This window comes from Melanostigma gelatinosum (assembly GCF_949748355.1).
Source record: "Melanostigma gelatinosum genome assembly, chromosome: 11".
Taxonomy (NCBI): Eukaryota; Metazoa; Chordata; class Actinopteri; order Perciformes; family Zoarcidae; genus Melanostigma; species Melanostigma gelatinosum.
Genome location: NC_136644.1, coordinates 19,585,880 through 19,604,996, shown reverse-complemented (window position 1 = coordinate 19,604,996; position 19,117 = coordinate 19,585,880). Strand labels below are relative to the sequence as shown.

General features: G+C 45.7%; 1 protein-coding gene across 1 annotated transcript; it reads right to left on the bottom strand.

The window, feature by feature from the left end:
- Nucleotides 1-10,472: 10,472 nt before the first annotated feature.
- mmaa (metabolism of cobalamin associated A) lies at nt 10,473-18,771 on the bottom strand. Its single transcript, XM_079279357.1, has 7 exons — nt 18,713-18,771; nt 17,722-18,151; nt 16,397-16,519; nt 16,016-16,186; nt 15,271-15,356; nt 14,248-14,397; nt 10,473-11,420 (listed from the first exon to the last, which is right to left on the bottom strand). Exons 2-7 carry the CDS (start codon nt 18,149-18,151, stop codon nt 11,124-11,126), a joined length of 1,257 nt encoding a protein of 418 aa, XP_079135483.1. The 5' UTR covers nt 18,713-18,771; the 3' UTR covers nt 10,473-11,123.
- Between the last annotated feature and the right edge of the window lie 346 nt (nt 18,772-19,117).

Genomic DNA, 19,117 nt, shown 5'->3' with positions numbered 1-19,117 from the left:
ATCACTGTTTACATCTATGTGTGTCTCTTCCACAGGGTTTATCCAAGCTGAGGTGAAGTTTTAACCGAGTGTTTCTAAGTTTCTCAAGGATTTGGCATTCCTTGCGGGACCTCCATTGCCGCGCCCTCGATGTTGACCCACATGGGTTCACCAGCCATCCGAAGCCGAATCTCTTCTGTCGAAGAGCCACGTTCTCATCTCGCTGCTCATCTTGCCCGTGTTATAATGAATCTTTTTTTTCGGCTGTGTTTAAAGCTGCTTAATTAAGTTCAAAGCAGCGCTCGGGGCACCGTGCGCCTGCTCAGCTGACCTCCCCTACGAGTGGAAGTGTTGATTAGGAAGTGAAGAGACATGCAGGCACTGCAGGGGATGGCTATTGATTGAAAGGATAGAAAACCTCATTTGGATTTTGTGATTGGAACACCACACTGTACACTGGGGCTGTTTTTCTTCATTTGCCGACGAACAATAACTCCACTCCTGCGCCGACAGGTTCGGTGAAATTGTCAACTAAGTGAGGAACTTCTGTGATAAGACTAAACGCCGGAGTTTTCCCTCGCCCCAATAATAGCCCTTCACCCCCGGCCCGAGCTGTCTGCACAATGTCGACCTTTTCGACACCACCTCGCGAAAGTTGGCCGCTGTCGATCGATGGCGTGTTAGCTTTTTGTGTGAAGGTTCAGGCTGCCTTGGCTTTATTACAGCTGCTGAGAGTCATGGGGGAGTCGTGCACGGCTTTGTGAGAGAGGAGCTCCCTCTTGTTTGCCAAAAGTGTAATCCCGCCGTGACCCTGCCCTGAGAGGAAAGCTGCTTAGACAGAAGTGCGTGTCTGTGGGAGCTCCCAGCTGCCTGGCCTCTCTCTCCCTTTTTCCCTCCATTTTGCTCACTACATACACCTCACACATTCCCCCGCCTTCACAGCTCCATGTACATCTTTTTAATCTCTCCTTTTACCCTCACTCTATACTCTTTTTCTTCCCTCCTGTTTACCTCGTCTTTTTCTGCTCTTTCCTTATTTTACAGTTGACTCCATGCATGCTTCACTCGGCATCAATACTTCCAGGACTCCCCCCCGTTCCTCACCACCATCCACCATCGTGGTTTTTACCCTGTGCACGAGCAGAGGTTTTGCTAAGTGGAGACAGATCTCCGCTTTTTTTTGTTGTTTTTTATTTTGCTCCAACAGAGAAAATAAACATACAAAGTCCTGTCCTACACAGCTTCCAGTACAGGCTGCAGAGCAGGACCACTGGCTCACAGAGAAAAGAAAATGGCCTCTGGAATCGATTTGGCACGGGGTTGAAGCCAGAGCAACAACGCACGCAGAACAAGGCTCCGCTGAGGCCGCTTGTTGATTCGTGAATTAGGCATCAAAATGAATTGGTGAACATGAAATCCCATGTTTATTCAGTCCACAATAGTGTGTGTGGAAGTTGTGCAAGTCTGCACAGGCTGCTATAAATACATGCAAAGTGCAAGCCAAAGACAAAGATGGCTGTGCACGAAAGACAATTCGCACCTGAGGTCCACCCGAGGGGGAGAGATGATCTGGAGGCTCGTGTGGTGCGTCACTGAGTCGGGGTTGGACACGCCTGGTGGGACATGTATTTACATGCGTGTTTGGTGCCCAGCCCACGGGCATAGCATCACTGCCTGCCCGAACCCCCCCACCCGCTGCGGCCCTTCCCCACTCTCTGGGGTGAGACATCACTCGGCTGGGGGTCAGCAGCAATCTGAGTCAGGAAGCCCTGCGGGGGGGGGGGTGTTTGGGGAGGGGGAGGGGGGGGATTACCCACAAGTCCCTGGGCCTAGCATATCCAGACTCCCTGAATCAGTGGGGAGGACAGATCATACCCCCTGTTGGGTGCTGCCTCAAATATAAAGCTACTGCTTGGCCATTCCAACTGGATGACAAACACATTACAGAAGAGGGGGGGGGGGGGGGGGAGGAGGAGGCTGGTAATGAGCAGAGGGAGAGCAGCTCTACTTAAGTGTGATCATGTCTTTGAAATAGATAGGACAAAAGCCAGCCAACTCCCCTGTTGTTAAGCGTTGCTGTTACCATGGCAGTCTATGACAGTCACCAGCCATAGGTTACTTGGTTTCTATGGGTAACAGTTGGCGCTGCACCTCATTCACATCGTCTGTGACACTGAACCTCAAGATGTATCGCCCACTGACTCTCGGCAGTTTACAATCTCTCTGACTGAAACGGGACAAGATGTTCATTTTGAAACGTCTACACACGCACGTCGTCTTTCACCTGCGAGATGCAACGATCAATGAACGGAGTCTGCTGAGATCTGAAACGAGGAGACTTTGTTATCGAGAGCTTAACAGAGTAGCGAGGTCAAGCCCAAAACGAATCAGGCTGCTCATTTCCCTGGATGGAGTAATGGAGTAGAACGCTGACCCTTGGAATCTGGAGCAAAGAAAACTGGCCCGGAGACCAATTAACGGAAATATTAAAACAGAGCGGTCATTTATTAATAAATATGATCAGAGTCATCCACAAAAGTAGCTTCAAAGCTGTTCAACGTCACCTTTGTGTGAAAAGAACGGTTTGATGTTTTACATCAAATGTCACGAAACCGTAAACGTTTCAGGATAACAAGCTCCTTTTAGTCTGCATCCTAAAGATGATTTGGAATGAGAGTTGATTACAACCTGGCCGGCTCTCCTAATTACCTCATGCACTTGAGCTTTTAATGATTTTCATGATTCAATTATCCCCAACTGAATTCCTGTCTTCAATCAATTAAAGCCATAGCTGCACACTCATCCATCTTCCAATCAGGACACCCGGAATCCCTCCATCCATTCTCATTTTGAGAAGAGAGTGGGTCATTAAAGAGACCGCATCCATCCATGTCCAGCCATCTTTTTTTTTTTTGCATTTGTTTTTAACTTACATTTTGTAACTCTCGAGCGTGCCGGGGATTTGTTTTCCGGATGAATCGCTGTACTGTGCGTCTTTAGAGATCATTTTCGATCAAAAGGGTTGAAGTTGCAGTTAAATATTTTTAACTTCATTATAAATAGGCTCAATATGGGTCTCCAACACCCTGACCCCTCCATCTGCACACACTAGTGCTTGTGATTATAATGTGTTCTACTGAAACCTTGAAGAAATACAGTCTTTAATCTGAAAAGCCTTTAGTCCTGCTCCTCTCTGCTGGTTATTGTGACACCTGATGTGAAGGTGAGTGACGGTGGGTTTCTTCATCTCTCAACAACACTCCTACAAAGAGACACACTTAAAGAGACCAACACACACACACACACACACACACACACACACACACACACACACACACACACACACACACACACACACACTCTTGTACACAAACACACACACAGTTTGGCACCATCTGCTGGAACCTTGAGAAACATGTTGGAGAAACATTTATCTTGAGAGGATATTTGGAATTAAAGTACACTATAAAAATCTAAAGCCTTAAAAAAAAAAAGATGACATTTGTTCCAGTGAGATGGAACATAAGCAAACACTTCTCAGGGAAGAGCAGAGGCACGTTTGACTGATGAATGCAGCCTCCTCAGCCAGCTCACAGCCAAATTAGAAGAAGAAGAAGAAGAAGCAGCGCAGAAATGGTTGCCAAGGTGCCCTGATAGCCATTTAACCGTCATTGGTTGCGAGGGGGCGCTGAGTGCCGGGCAGCCTATTCACATGCTGCTCTTTCCATCCCCATTATCTGCTCCGGCTCATCTCCGCAACCACCAGTATGGTTTCCTTGAAAGGGGTTTCGCATTCTTTCCAATGTAAATTGTGCTCTTTCTGCGGCCGGAGCCGGAGATTAGGTTTGATGTGTTATCACAGCGGTGGCTTCCTCTTGAGCAAAAAACCGTTTAAACAGCAGCAGCAACTGCAGAGAGGAGCATTAGGAGGCGTTTCTTTGGACACATTTCACAAAAGGGAAGATCAAACACAAAGACGGGCACACTACACCGCGGCGGCCTTGTCCGAGCATCCCACCGTGATGGAGTCCGCGGCAGGAAAAAAACGTGGCTGCAAACTTCAATCTCATCGCTCTCAGCAGTGCTCATCGTGTTACTGAGTAGCTTCAGATGTCTCCATTCAGAGGGCAGCCTCGGCTATATCCTTTCTCAGAGTCCTTACAGAGTCAGAGTCCTTTTTTTGGGGGGAGACGGCAGTGAGTGTGCATTCCCTGGCACACTTTTCAATAGAGCTCACCCTGGAGAAGCTGGGGAATGGCCATCACAACAATTACACTGACAGCTCTTTTCTAAAGTGCACTTGATTTATTTGATTTCGCAAAGATTAATGGCCCTCCCTCCAAGCAGGCCTGGGTCAGACGTGCAGCACAAACACAGGCTTCCCCGTACAGAAACAGGTGTGTGCTAACACCGCTGATGCTACCAGACGCACACACACACACACACACATGTACACATATACTCACAAATCCTCCTTGAGCACGCTTGATCAGACATTAGCTTCACAACTATAATGAAATGAAACGTGAACTGGACATCTTCTTTCTGGTCTGCAGACAATGTGCAGTTTAAACTTGAAAAAATTGAATTACAAACTTGTCTTTTCAATTTTAAATAATAAATATAAAAGGGAAATGTCTTTCTGTCGTGACACTTTCCTTAATGTCGCCTTTTGTAAAATAAAATCTGCTGAAGTCGAGTCACAAAAAACCAAATCCAGCACAATCTGGGCCTGTTGTGAGTTCCTATTTGTGTAAGTTCTAAAGTTCTGATTTATGATTCATATCTTTGCTCACATTTACCTTTAGTCCTCTTCTAACCTTCTGACAGTGTGGTGTTGTATGAATGTGAAATAGCACGTTTGGTCGTCTGAATAATTGACCCAGGATATACATGTATGTACGGTATGTATGTATAAGGAACATATAGCTGATGAAGGCCAGCAGGACCAAAACGTTGAGAATAACATCAGCAGTAAGCGGAGAGGAAAAGGACAGTCTGCACTTTTTATATGCATATTGCTGCAGCGCTTTATTAATGTATGACAGACGGTACGAGTTGTGCTGCCCCCAGACTCACCTGACACAATTCAGGTGATATTTTTCAGTCTAGAGTTGCTTAAAAATAAAGATTATTAGCATGAGCAATATAAAACTCAGAGTCCCTTTGTCTGGTTTGCTTGAATTATTTCACTTTAGTGCTGACAGCCCTGAACTTCTACGATCAAAGTCAGTTCAATTCTGCTCTGCATACTTACCTTGAGATGCAATAACTTGTACGCAGACAGCCATGTTCCCAGAGCTCGCTGCTAGAGGGAGACACTTGCTCCTCCACTGTGTGCCAGGAAGCGCTACGTCTGGCAGGCTGGCTGGCTGGCTGACAGTTGCCAGGCCAGCGGTCCGGTACGGTCCAGTGCGGTTGGCACTGACGCCTGCCCATCTGCCCGGGTTGACACGTTTGCTCCCACACCAGTGTCCAGGAGGACGAAATCTGCTGTGGTGTCCTGGCAAAGTTCCCTGAAATGTCAACGTGGCGTGACAAACCCATGCCGGCCCCTTGGCCCTCACAGGCCTGGTAATGTGGGGCGCTGCCCTGGATCAGACGGGGGAGCCAGGAACATGCCACCGTAACAACAACCGCTGATCGACTACCGGGGAGCTACCATCTTGTCCAGGGTGGATAGAGCTTGTTCGGTCGGGTAGAGGATGACGGTTCTCATTACTGGCCCTGAACCTGACAAAACTTGGCGATTCAGTAGTTGATAGAGGGCAGCTGGACATAAATGAGACATCATGAGCGGGAAATCCATTCAGGGAACACACTTGGACCCTCCGCTGAAGCAATCCCATCCGATTTAAAATAGTTATGAATGAAAGAAATTGTAACTTGGCGCCTCCTCTTACAAGCCAAAAGACAATGGGCGCAAAAGACAAATAACATACGGAAGATATTTTCTGCTGTTTGACCAGATGGTCTTGGAGGTGGCTGTGAGGGTCTGATGTTGGCTGACTCTGTCCTGGAGCCCCTCAGGGCAGCAACTGTGAGTGGTCATTAACACGGGGATCAGGCCATGCCAGGAGAGAGCGAGAGGGAGAGGTAGCAGTAGTTAACAGCCACTACCCGGTTAAATCCTCCTCCTCTGTGCTAAACAAGAACAATTACAGCATTCCGACTGGTTGCCAAGAGTGTGAACGCATCACGCGTCATGTAAAGAAGAAGAAAAAAAAAGACATTGTTTTGCAAGCACAAAGGAACAGAATGGGGAAAGGTGTGTTTCTACTCCACCGCGCCTCATCACTCACTTTTGCTGGAGCTAAGGTTACGGCCAGGGCCGCCTGGCAGTTACCCATACACAGTGAATCATGGCGTTGGTGTGGGTGTGCGCACATGTTACCAGAGAGAGTGTGCGGCCCAGTGTTACCTGTCATAACACCCCCCCCCCCCCCCGGAGCACCGGCACTGGGCAGCCAGAAATAATAGAGACTGGCAAGAGGGCAATGAGGGGTCACACGGAGGGGGAGAGAGGAGGAGGGGGGAGACAAGGACATATGACAGGAGGACTGGGCGACGGATTAAGGAGAGTGAGAAGAGGAGAGGAAAAAGAAACTGTGAGGAGAGCTGTGAGGATAATGATGCTGGTCAGTCAAGGTGCAAAGAGAGGAAGATACAAGAGAGGTATGGGAAGGAAGGTGCTTGCTGTTCACTCTGCAAATGATGGGTTTAAGGCAGTGCGGGAAGAGAAAAGAAAATCTGACTTGTGCTTCCTCAGTTCTCAGTCTCCGTCCGACACCCTCGAAGCAGAAAAACAAGCCTCCGCTTCAAGCAGACGGACCACCGCGCGTCACATCCCATTTGTTTTTGAAGCTTTTGAGTTTATCTTTGCGAGTATGATGAGCGTTCTTCGAGGTGCAGCAACTCCTGCCTGCAGATATGGAACAGCTGAATTCACTTAGGCAGGCTTGGCCAGCAATTAAAGTGCTGGATTAAGAGTGATTGCATTTTGTGTCCTGAGGAGGCGCTGCCTGCCATCTTGAGCGGTCTCATTAACATGGCTGCCGTGGGCTGCGCTGAGCACTGCCACCGGCAGTTAAAAAATAATGGAGACATTATCAACCTTAATGTCTTGTACCTGGAGTGGAGAAGAATTTATAATCACTATTGTGATGGGCCACGGGCTGCCGGCTGTGCGAAAGGGAAAGGTTGGATGAAGATAACCCTTTTTCTGACCAGACCCCTGTGTGTTTTTTTGATCAGCCACTACACGTGGGGAGTCTGAGCAGCTGGATTCCATTAATTAAGTGCTGGCAGCGTTCTGCTCTGGTGGCAGGGGTGAGTCACACTGGTGGGATTGGTCTCTCTCTCCCTGATATCATCTTCCAACCATAACTACAAATAATTATTCACTCAAATCCATTACCGGGGGTCAATCAAGTTCCCCAATCAGTTCTGAAGTCCAATTACTGGCGCCGAGGCTCTGTTCGCGCCTTCCTGCAGATGAAGGCCTGGGCCCATAGGCTGCCCAGTAAATTATACATAGCAAACAGTGGAGTGTGTATGTGTGGGAGAGCAAGCCTCCTCAGGAGGGTAATAAAGCAGAGGTACACACTGGTCTCCCTGGGGCATTCTGACCGTACCATCGAGCAGACTTCTCCAGGTTGAATAGAATTAGCCCATGCAATGAGACGGACTTCGAATATCAACCACATCTCATCGTTCTACAGGCTAGAGAGCACACAGCATGCACAGCGCAGCCCGGTATTAACATCCATCTCAGCAGTTGAGATAATAAGACATGTTGCCATAAGGGTCTTCTTATAAAGAGGCTGTACGGTGCCCAATCAGAGGAGCATAATGAGTGGGGTGTTACATCTACAAGCGCATACACACACACACACACACTCACTCACTCACTCACTCACTCACTCACTCACTCACTCACTCACTCACTCACTCACTCACTCACTCACTCACTCACTCACTCAGGGCTTTGCTGTAGCACTCCAACCCCATTAGCGTGTGGCTTCGTGTATTGTTGTGCAGCCGTCTTGAAAGTCAGCCCTGAGCCTGGAGGAAATGCTTCTCGCACACTCATCTGTCACCACAGAGAGACAGCAGCGCAGCCAGCCGAGGCGGAGCGGCCAGTTGGGCAACAAGGCAGGCAGCGCACACGTGTGAGTGAGCGTGTGTGTGTGTGTGTGTGTGTGTGACAGGGGATGGATGGCTTGTATGTATGTACAAGATGTGTAGGTGGTGAGCAGGATGGGTGTTCAAAGAGTATGCGTGTGTGTGAGGCGGTGCAGAGCAAACAGAGAGAGCTGGACGGGGGTGTGAGGCTTTGTGGATCAGCAGCCCATGACCGGTTGTCACACTAGTACAAGCACAGCTCCCAAATCAGCCTGGTAGGAGGGCCAGTCTGACATTTCCCTCAGTGTCGGGCTCCCCCTCGCGCTCTGATCTGACCAGAAAACAAACCAAACTGTAACTCTGACCCAACCAACAACAGGGGGAAAACATAGATGTCCCTCCATGCCACGATGTGCTCACTTTGTTATTAACTGACATTTGTAGCAGCCCCATTGTTCAGCGCTCATTCCAGACATTGAGGTTTTGGGAGGGGGGGGGGGGGGGGAACTGAGGATTTAGACTGCAATTACAACAGTATGAGGGCAACGATTTGTTTTGTCCTGAGCCAGGAAAGCATTCTGACTTCAGACTGCTGACACAAAGAGAGGCTGTCAATGTAAGCCCTTCCATTACAAAAAAAGAACCTCAAAGAGCCAGTCTCTGTCCTCTGCTTACATTCAAGAGACCCAGCTAAATGCTAAACACATGGGTGTGTTTAGGCTAAAATGGCCGAACACGATCCGGCAGCATTTGAGTTAATCTTCCTTCGTGAAACCGCATGGCGTTGTTTACACTGGAGGCAACTGTGTGTGTACGTGTGTGCGCGTGTGTGTGTGTGTGTGCGCGGAGTGTGGCCAGGGCTGCAGAACTCACTGTTCCCTTTTTGCAAAGCCAGAGCAGTACAGTGTGTATGTGTTTGTGTCAGCATGATGGAGGAGAAGGGTGTTACTCAGACCTAATGAAACCATCTGCATTCAAGGGGCATTCTTCCTCTCGTAGGCAGGCGGGAGCAAACGAGCAGCGACCTGGGAGCGCGTCCAGCAGGTTGGGGGGGCTCATGCTCATTTTTTCCCCAAAGCAAACCAGCAAGGACAAGCATGGATTAGTACAGATTTTTTTCGCCTTGAAATATAGCCTACTTCTCAAAGAGAAGGCCGAGGTTGAAAGCCGTACAGTCGCACACTCAAGCCTCCTGTCCTGTACTGGAGCACGGCTCCTTTTCTTTTTTTTTTGCTTTTCAGCGAGGACCGAGGAAGGTTTGGCACTGGAGGCGAAAGACTACAGTACAGCCTGTGCTCCAGGAGAGTGTCAGCAGCTGATGTCCTCACCTCTGAGTGACCTGGCACCCTAGGCAACCTCAATGAAGAATGGATGGAGGGCAGGAGGCGGGGGCATTGAGAAGCGGAGGGTGGTTGGCACTGAGGGCCCGGTCATTAGAATAATGAATCCAGAAGCCGAGTGGAATTTGGGAGACCTCTAGTGGCGGAGGAAAGTGGAAACTCACACCCACAGGGCGTAGACATACAGTATCGTGTACATAAATACATACTTTATATCATCAAATCCCATCCCTACTGTCTGCCGCTGACCGGAAGAAAGAGCAATTTACCATACAAATCATTTATTGTGCAAAAAATGACCAAAACAGCAGCTAATATCAGCTTATCATATGTGAGAATTTGCTGCTTTTCTCAATTTTAGGGTCATCATAATTTGGTTTGGTTAAAAAAGCAATTTTCAGCAACTTAAGCACAATTTTACCGGAATTGCATCGACTAAATGAAGAAGTTCGTAGCAACCCTAGTTTGCGCTGCTACTTTAAACATATATTTTACAATGGCCGATGTCTGTGATTTGAAAATACCTGTAATATAGATTATGAAGGCATATGTCGCTGACATTGGGGTCGTCTTCTTTACCCTGAAAGAAGCAGCGTGTGTCTGCTTAAATGAATAGACTAGCTGCACTGGAGTTATGCGTGCGTGACTTCTCTTTGTCTAGAATTCTCTGGCGGCGTCCAGCAGTGCAGTGCATTATGAAAGTAATTCTGAAAATATTAAAAGTGCGTTTGGCCTGAATTAGAAGCAGCCGACTCATTTCTGCGATACCTAGCACTGACATTCCTGGCTCCAGAGTGCAGAAGAAATTTCATTACGTCTGACAAATCTCAGGACTAATATTCGTGGAGGTAATATTAATCACTCCCCCTTTGTTCACATCATGAGCAAACACAAGGAGAGAGAAAAGCTCGGCGAACTGTACCGACAGATTTAATGTTACTCTCATCCATTTAAGATTCACATCATTCTTTTTAATATAATATTCAACTCAGGAACACAAATAGTGAATAAAAACATTGTGTAGGTCAGGTGCTTCTCAAAGGGAGGAAGTGTGTTTGTTATTGGAGCAATGCCCACTGAAGCTCAGCAGAACAAATCCCATTTCTCTGAGCCGGATCCTTTCTTGTTCTTATTGATCACTGAATCATTAGAAATAAATCACACCGCTACAGTCCTTGTCATGTCAATATATTCAGTCACATTTAATGACCCCGTTCATAAAGGTGATGGGTACTGTGCAAACTCCAGATGTAACAACATGGTCTCTACTCTTCTCTGTAAAGACCATGTTGCCCGAATCGTATTAAAACACGGGTCTGTAGTGTCTTTGTCCCAGAGGACAAATCTGCAACATTTCATATCTCACAGCAATATTAAACACAACTGTAATGTTTTGTTTTGCTGTCCACTGTCCAAATGGATGCAAGCAGTAGCTGAGAAGGGGACACCTCACAGCACGCTCTTCCTCTCCTGATTGAAGTTTCTGTGGAGGGGTGACTTCCATCCAGGTGCTTTGAATTTCAAATTAAGTGTAAAAAAAAGAAAGCAAGACTGCTCTTTTTGTTTTTTGTGCAAACCAGAGTAAAGGTCACATATTCTCCCTCTGTCCTGGCTTTCCTTGGCACGCAGTGGCCCTGACTGACCGTGAGCCATCCGTCTCCAGAAGTGCAGTCCCACTGATCACTGCGGTGGTGATGATGATGAGAAGGCTTTGAGGAGCAGGTCAGCAGCCAGGCCCGGGGAGATGGCTCCTTTGGTGACCCTCTCCTCGAGGTGAGGTAGAGCCTCTCGGACACTGGGGTGATTCCGGAAATGGCAGAGGGCGTTCTCCTGGATCAGACTCCACATCCACACCTTCTGCTGGGCCCTCCTCCGGCCCCGCAGTTCACCGCAGGCCAACATGGCGTCCCGGTACGACTCCATCTTCGCCCAGACCTCTGGGATGCCCTCAATGGTGAGCGAGGAGGCGCGCACCACCTGGAGAGGAAGTTAGGGGGGTAGGGGGGGGGGGGGGGGGGGGGGTTCGGGATGCATGTGTGAATTTAGTAGAGTCTCTTTTTCAACGACCAGGTGGTAGTCTGGACAATTCCACTGTGCAGCCTGAGGGTATCACCATAGGCACAGCAAACTGCCGTCCATTGTCTACTTGGTATGGGGAGTTGGAACCGTGATGTGGACTTGTGCCTCGTGTTTGAGATTCTGTGTGGAACTACACGTCTCATGGACAGAACCCCCAAGAAAAGCTGCCAGAGGCGACTTGTATTGTGCAGATGCTGCAAAATTGGACAATCAGCCTCTTCTATGAGAGCAGCAATCCTCTGGAATACTCTACCTATACAATCCACTGTGCACAGCAGTTTTATTATCAAACTTAAAACAAAGGTTAAAATTCTCCTGGCACCCAAATGGTTAAATATAGAACTACAATATCCCGCCTTTAACTACAGCCGAGGATCCTCGTCGCATGTCGTACTCTCTTCTTTCTCCCCTTGTTTCCCGTCTGTCTCTGTACTGACATCTGTCCCAAAAACATTAAACTTTTCATTCAAAATTGTCTGTAGGTTCGTTTAAAACTGAATTTCCTCTTATTTCTTCATGCAAAGTCACTTTATATTGTGGTTTTTTTAATTATTTTTGTCAGTTCTTATTCATGTTGGGGCTACAAGAGCAACCCTGACGCATTATGTAGATTTTTAAAACGTCAGTGTTGATTAATGTGCATTTGGATAAGCAGTCAAACAATAAGGTCCTGGATGACAATAAAAACAACCATTAAAATAAATACTGCTCTACACTGTGACACCAAAACACTTCGGGTTTCTTTTGACAAAGATATAGTTTAAAGGTGCATAAGCTTTTTTTCCTAGGATAAAGGAACATTTTGAACATAGATAATTGCACTTGAGTTTGGAGCGTTGCTGCTTTTTCCGTTCTGTTCAGGATCATTTTAGCAATGCACCTTCCACCTGGAAGAAGCCGTCATGTCCCTAAAACCTCCTTCACACAAGCAATCTGGTGATAAATGTCACTCGTGTGCTTCCTTCTTGTGACCGCGTGTCTCTTTTCAGAGAAATTACGTGATGAAACTCAGCGTAATGTTCAAATTCAACCGAGAAGACAAAGAGCCTCAGATTCAGGAATACAAAAGAAGTCAGGCCATTCATTCGGATGTGAAGGACCCATAAAAGTGCTTCTATAAAAGTGAACCTTCTGGTTTTTTTATCACTTAATTAAACGCCTGTGAATAAAAATGAGAAAAAGGGAGTTTGGAGAAGGAGACGAGAGTCGACCTCAGTGTCGATGTCAAACACATCCACAGATACTCCACCACCTCCAGGCTGCTGGAGTGTGAAGACGTTACATGTGTCACTTGGAGGTAATTGATATCAACTGGTGTTCGACAAAGTTGAATGTGACAGCTGATAAATATTGGCGGCTCGTGATCAACAGCCAATTAAGAATCCTCTAATTGCATCATTAAGTTCATCATTTTACAAGCACTTCAGTTGAGTCTGATGCAAACACAGGAAATCAAACTTAGTGAAATGAAATGTAATGCTCATTTGCTAATTATCATTTCAAAGGACAAGTTAAAAAAGAAACGAAAACCACATATGACCTTATACGGCCCCACTGATCTCTTATTCTTATCTACGTTTGAAGATGTTGCATCTGTCCCAGGAAAATGGATCAAATGGGATTTAGATTGTTGTGCTAACAGCTATGAACATTTTGATTATTTTCAAGAAACAAATGTTACTTTTCCTCTGCATAATCTCGTGACCTCATGAACTACTTTCTACTGATCAGTTAATTGAGAAAATACTTGTTCTTGGAACAACTGACCCCATGAAGGGCGACTCCAGCCATTTAGTTGTGAGCTTTTCTAAAGACTAGCAAGAGACACATTCAGCTCCCAAAGCACCAGTTTCTCGACATCCCATAGTCCAACTCATAATTAATAATAGTTTTTCTACATCTTTCTGACATTTTATGGAACAAACAATGATCGCAATCAAAAAGAATAGTTAGTTGCAGCCCTAATTGTTCGTTAAAGTAGTTAGGTCTCAAGATTTTTCACATATTACCAAGAACTTAGAAATCGAAGCAGCGTTGATGTCGTTGCCATTCATACGTCACGTTTTCATGCTGAGCGCGGTGGACAACAGAGGGCAGACTGGTGAAGAGGAGAGACGGCGAGAGACTAAATCATAGATTATGCTACTGTAGGCCAAAAAAGACAGACACAAAAGAGGGCAAGACAGCAAAAAGTCAGGCTAGATACAGAGAGCAGACTACGAGGAGAAGCCTCTCAGCTTTTATGTTGAGTGCGCAGGCTTCTAATCAGCGAAATGCATGAGACAGCAGCCCAGCAGGAGTAGGGGCTGGGGGTGAGGAGAGGGGTGGGATGTGGGGGAGGGAGTGTTTCCTGGCAGCTTGCCCAGTGGGCAGATGCTGCATTGGGCTGGGAAAACAAAAGGACAAGGCCAGGCAGGCAGGCGGGTGAGCTGGGACATGCAGGGAGGGGTGGGACACTGCAGTACTGAAACCATGAAGCCATGACATCATCACCATCATCATCATCCTCCCGCCCCATCCTGGGTCAACTGACCTCTCAGTGGGATGGCTTGTTGGCTACACAGAGCAGCACTGCTGCTGCTGCTGCTGCTGCTGCCGCCGCCCAGTAAGTCAAACGTTGAACACTTGTCAATTATCCTTCTGTATTTCTTAAAATGCCTCTTTATTCTGTTGTTGGATCCCTTCCTCACTGCACTAACACACACACACATTCCCTTACACACACCTTAGGGTTCCAGGACTTGGACTGCCTCCTTAGCAGCTTGAGTGCGCTGGTGTATTCAGCCTGGATCCTCCTGGCTGGCACCAGCAGGTCTCCATCCGCTTTCGTCACCACCACCAAGTCGGCCCTCTCAATGATGCCTCTCTTGATACCCTGGACAGAGATTTTGGCATTAAATGGGAGGGGGGAGGGGGGGGGGGGTCATTAGCTTCTCAAAACACTGTAAATAAATCTGATGTCTAGACACCTAATCTGCTGAGGGATCTCTGTACAGAGTGATGGATGGAGCTGTGGTCGGCTGCCAGTTTACTAATTTATTGCTCCGATATTGTTGCTCTCCATCGATCCCTCTCTGCTGTCAGCTTCCAGGTGATTTAAAGCGAGGAGCGCAGTTGAGTTTATTTGAAGCCGTTACTCTAAGAAGTGCCCTTCACCTGTTGAAACCACAGGTTGAAATGTCCTTTCAGTTCAGGTCTTTGTATTCAGCTGGTGACTCAAGGCTAGAGCAGATGTAGAGAAAGTCTGCAGCTGTCAATGTTGTCTGGGCTTCATAAGTTATTTTGCTCCGCTGGAGTCATGTAATGCGTCGTAAAATCTATATGGCACATGGTTTAGTGGCACTTTTGCAATTTATAGTTTAAACAAGTCAAACTGTGCTGTTGAGAATACTCGACTTAAAATCTGAATAACATACGTTTACTGTATAGATGTTAGTTTGATGACTTTTAATTTAAGATATATAAAAAATGCTTCATGTCCCACAATAATCACCATAATATTAATCCTGATGAGTTAGGCTATTCAAGTCATTCATTTAGCTACATATCAAACAAACTTATCTGAAGTTTATTGAATGACAAAAGTAAAGAATAATGTTCAGTAAATTGTTTTCATGCCACTACCAGACCAACTTTATAACATGAACATTATTCAACCTGGAACATCTTCTATTCTCTTTCTTCCGGCTCAGTTGAAACAACATTGGACACTGATGGGCTTGCTGCTCAGCTCGTGTTTTCCACTGACCTGGAGTTCATCGCCCCCTGCTGGCGGAATCAGCAGCACAAACATGTCAACCATGTCAGCCACTGCGAACTCTGACTGGCCCACACCTACAAACAAAAAGACAGATTTAAGTGTCGACACAGATCAGCAATGTGACAAAATACACCGCTTACCCTCACAGCAAATCAGACAAGAACAATAAGTAAATCAATGAAAACTAAATCCATAATGAAGAGCCCTGAGATGAACGTTGTATCCGACAGTTTCTTGTATGAACAGAAGAAAAATAAAAGCAATTCACCGTATAAAAAAAAATTAAATGAAAAGAAAGTCTTGCTCAGGACTTGTTCAGAAGTTCAAAAATGCTTTTGAATAATCATGAACTTCCACAAACTGCATGTCCATCACACTGAATAGATTCAAACCTCAACAGCTAGTATTGACCAGATTGTATCGGCAGGAATAAGTATCAAAATCTGAGTACTGAGAGTTACAACGAATACTTGCTGAGATTGTCGTGTAATTTCAGATATTTACTGACCTCAAGACACACATTTGTTCACTTTATACTGTATTTAATTTGGAAAAGTTCTTATAAGGCAATTTTAAAACAGCACTGAACATTGATGAATTTGTGTGGTTTGGTTTATTTTGTTCACACAAAAAAAGGCACATTATCATTTTCACGCAATTGTCAGAAAATGACAATTCCTATTTTTATATAAAAAAAAAGGTGTATATTACAACAGCAAAAATAACAACTTACCTACGGTCTCTACAAGGACAATGTCGTATCCCGCTCCCTCACAGAGAACAATGGCCTCATTAGTTGTTCTGGTGACTCCACCGAGTGTTCCTGAGGCCGGAGATGGCCTGATAAAGGCGTCCATGTCCCTGGAGAGTTCAGTCATACGAGTCTTATCACCCATCAGAGACCCTGCAACGAGAGGGACGAGTCAGGTTGTGTCATGAATTTAACATTCATTCGAGTAAAAGTGCTGCTGTAGCCTAATTAAGGCATCAAAACATACATAACCAATTTAAATCTTTACACATTACAAGTTCACAAATAAATGTAATGTGCATTGTAAAGCACCCAAAAGCTTCATCAGAATCCTATACATGATGACGATGATGCTGAGTTTACCTCCTGTAGTGCAGGAGGACGGGTCAACGGCCAGCACTGACACCTTATGTCCCCGTCCTGTTAACATCTTCCCCACCACCTCGATGAAGGTCGACTTCCCTGCTCCTGGAGGACCGGACAGACCTGAGAAACGAAAGCAATCCAATCAGCAACAACTGGCACCAAGGACGGGGTTTCCTCACTTAATACTTTGTAGAGACAACCGGTTTGTGGACCTAAAGTGTGGTAAAAGCCTGTGCACATACAAACTATGACTGCAAAGGTTCATGGGACATCCTATCACCAAGTTTAAAATGATGTTGCACGCTTTGTAGAAACATTTGAAACACGAAGCAGATTATAATATTTAACTTTTTAACTGCATTTTAGCTCCGTTTTCTCCGTTGAGAAAATGTAGATTGCGCAGTTTTGTTCTCAATTGCAACAATGAAGCATGATTTTGCTTCAGAAGTTGAAATAATTTGACTTATGGCACACAATAAAACTACAGCATCGTTAAATCATCAAGGGGATTCTTGTTTTTCTGTGTTGTGGAACACTATGGTTTGATAAGAAAACGTTTAAATGGGAATTTAAATTGGGGACAAATTCATGATGAACCAGCAACTCCTCCCAACAGCCTATATTGCGGTGGCCCTGTGTCAGACCCTTTTCTAAAGACATTAATCATTTAGCTTATAGTGCTCACAGGTGTGCATTCTTAAATATAGTGTATTCATCAAATTACCACAAAGTAGGCCTAGGGCCATGCATAGTGTGCGTTACTGTACTTGATAGGACCTTGGAGGAGACGTGGTCTATACATACACTCAGTGGCCACTTCATTTGGTACACTTGTAAAATCTGATGCAATCCAATACAACAGCTCAGCCATAAACTCCACCTTTAAAAAGATGTTTAGTTTTGATTGACAGGGACAGAGCGGTATCACGTTAACTACAGCATTAGAGTTTATTACTGAGGGAGTAGTTTGCGTTTAGCCAGATTGCATTAAACTGAAAGGTGTTTCTAATGTTTTACCCCCCCCCCTCCCCCTCCCCCCCATGTATAAACATGAGGCAGGAAGAATATTAGAAACTTGTTTCAATATAATGTAGTCCAGTACAAGTTTTAAAAAAAACTACGAATAAGTACAACCTCAATAATAAACATATAACAGACAGTGTAAACACAAATATTATAGTCTTGCTAAATGCAGAATATGTGGCAGATCTGTTGTATTGGTGTACCTAGTGGACAGGGTGTGTAGTGTCGTTCAGTTCCCTTGGTGGTGTCTTCACAAAAAGCCCAGCTGAAAACAAACCACTTAAACACAGATCACACACCCACTCGGAAAGCCACTGGCTTCCCTCCATTACGGCTCTCCTGCTCCTTCCTGTAGGCCAGCACCCTCTGCAGCAGCACCTGGGCCAGCTCCTTTTTCCTGGGATGCTGGGTCTCCACCAGAGTGATGGACTCAGCCAGAGACGCCCGCTGTCCTCCGATCAGCCCCTCATATAGTTTGTCCAACAGTCTTTTCTCAGGCCCGCTCAGGTCCTGTATGTGCGACCCGAGGGCTGTGCTCACACCCCTCTTGTGCTGGCAGCTGGGACCAGGGATGGTGCTCTGGTAACAAGTGTGGGGACCAGTGAAGACCCTTTGGCTGAGGCAGCATGTCGTGGTGCCCGAGGGGACAGTGAATGAGGAGGGAAGAGAAGCGATGTGGGGGAGGAGGGAGAAGCCAAACCGTTGCATTTTATGGTAAATGTGGGGCATCTAGGAGGAGAGACAAGATGGAAAACGAGTCAGTGGTGGCTTTTACATTACATAACATTACAGTCATTTAGCAGACGCTTTTATCCAAAGCGACTTACAATAAGTGTATTCAACATCGGTTTTCAAGAGAACTACTAGTCACCAGAAGTCATAAGTGCATCTCCTTTTTTCAAACAAGCATCTAAGAGCATAAACCAGAGCCAAAGTACAGTGCAGAAACAAACGAATGCAATAAGTGCCACAAACTAATACGAATACAGTAAGTGCAAGGGATATTTTTTGCAAAGGCTATTTTTCAGCATATGAACTATCATGTTTTATTATTTAAATGACAAAATGACGGAACCCTATTCTATCCCATACACTTTGCAGTGACGTAACTTCCAGACAGCAACACAAGTTGCAGTTTTAACAGTTATCTTCCGTAGGACTTTAAGCTAACATTATGTGAACGCGACGTTTTCCCCGCCCTGCGAGCGTAAACACAGTTGTTACAAATGCAGCTAATTAAAACGCTTGTTGAAAAAAACAAAATTGTTTGAAATGAGAATTCAGGCTGACCTCGTCCCAGCTGCATGGAGGTGTGTTACAGGTTACAAGTTAACGTTACATGTCAACTCATCCTCTTCCTGTTTCCGGTGACGTAGGGCACCGCCTCCGACACGCGGTTCCGTCGATTCATTAACGCAATGAAAAATATCTTTAAACTCTATGATTGAACACATCTATAGAGAGTATTTTAAACGGTATTTGTTGAAAAAATACATGTAAACGTTATGAGTCGTTTATGTAAAGTATTAAGTAAACATTAAACTCCAATGACAGTGGATACATTTAGCCAGCAGGTGGTAGCAGAGGTTAATTTTCCCTAAACATGTAGCAATATGTTGTGATCCCCAGATTGTTGTTATATTTACAATTATAGCTTGTTTTGAAGGTATTACTCGCTATGCATTCTTTATTTAT

What these genes read in the sequence shown, in the direction of transcription:
- mmaa (XM_079279357.1), bottom strand. Translation starts at nt 18,151, where the DNA reads ATGCCCCACATTTACCATAAAATGCAACGGTTTGGCTTCTCCCTCCTC. An exon ending in GTCCTCCTGCACTACAGGAG is followed by an intron (nt 16,187 to 16,396) that starts GTAAACTCAGCA and finishes CTCTCGTTGCAG; the next exon opens with GGTCTCTGATGGGTGATAAG. An exon ending in CAGGGGGCGATGAACTCCAG is followed by an intron (nt 14,398 to 15,270) that starts GTCAGTGGAAAA and finishes ATCTCTGTCCAG; the next exon opens with GGTATCAAGAGAGGCATCAT.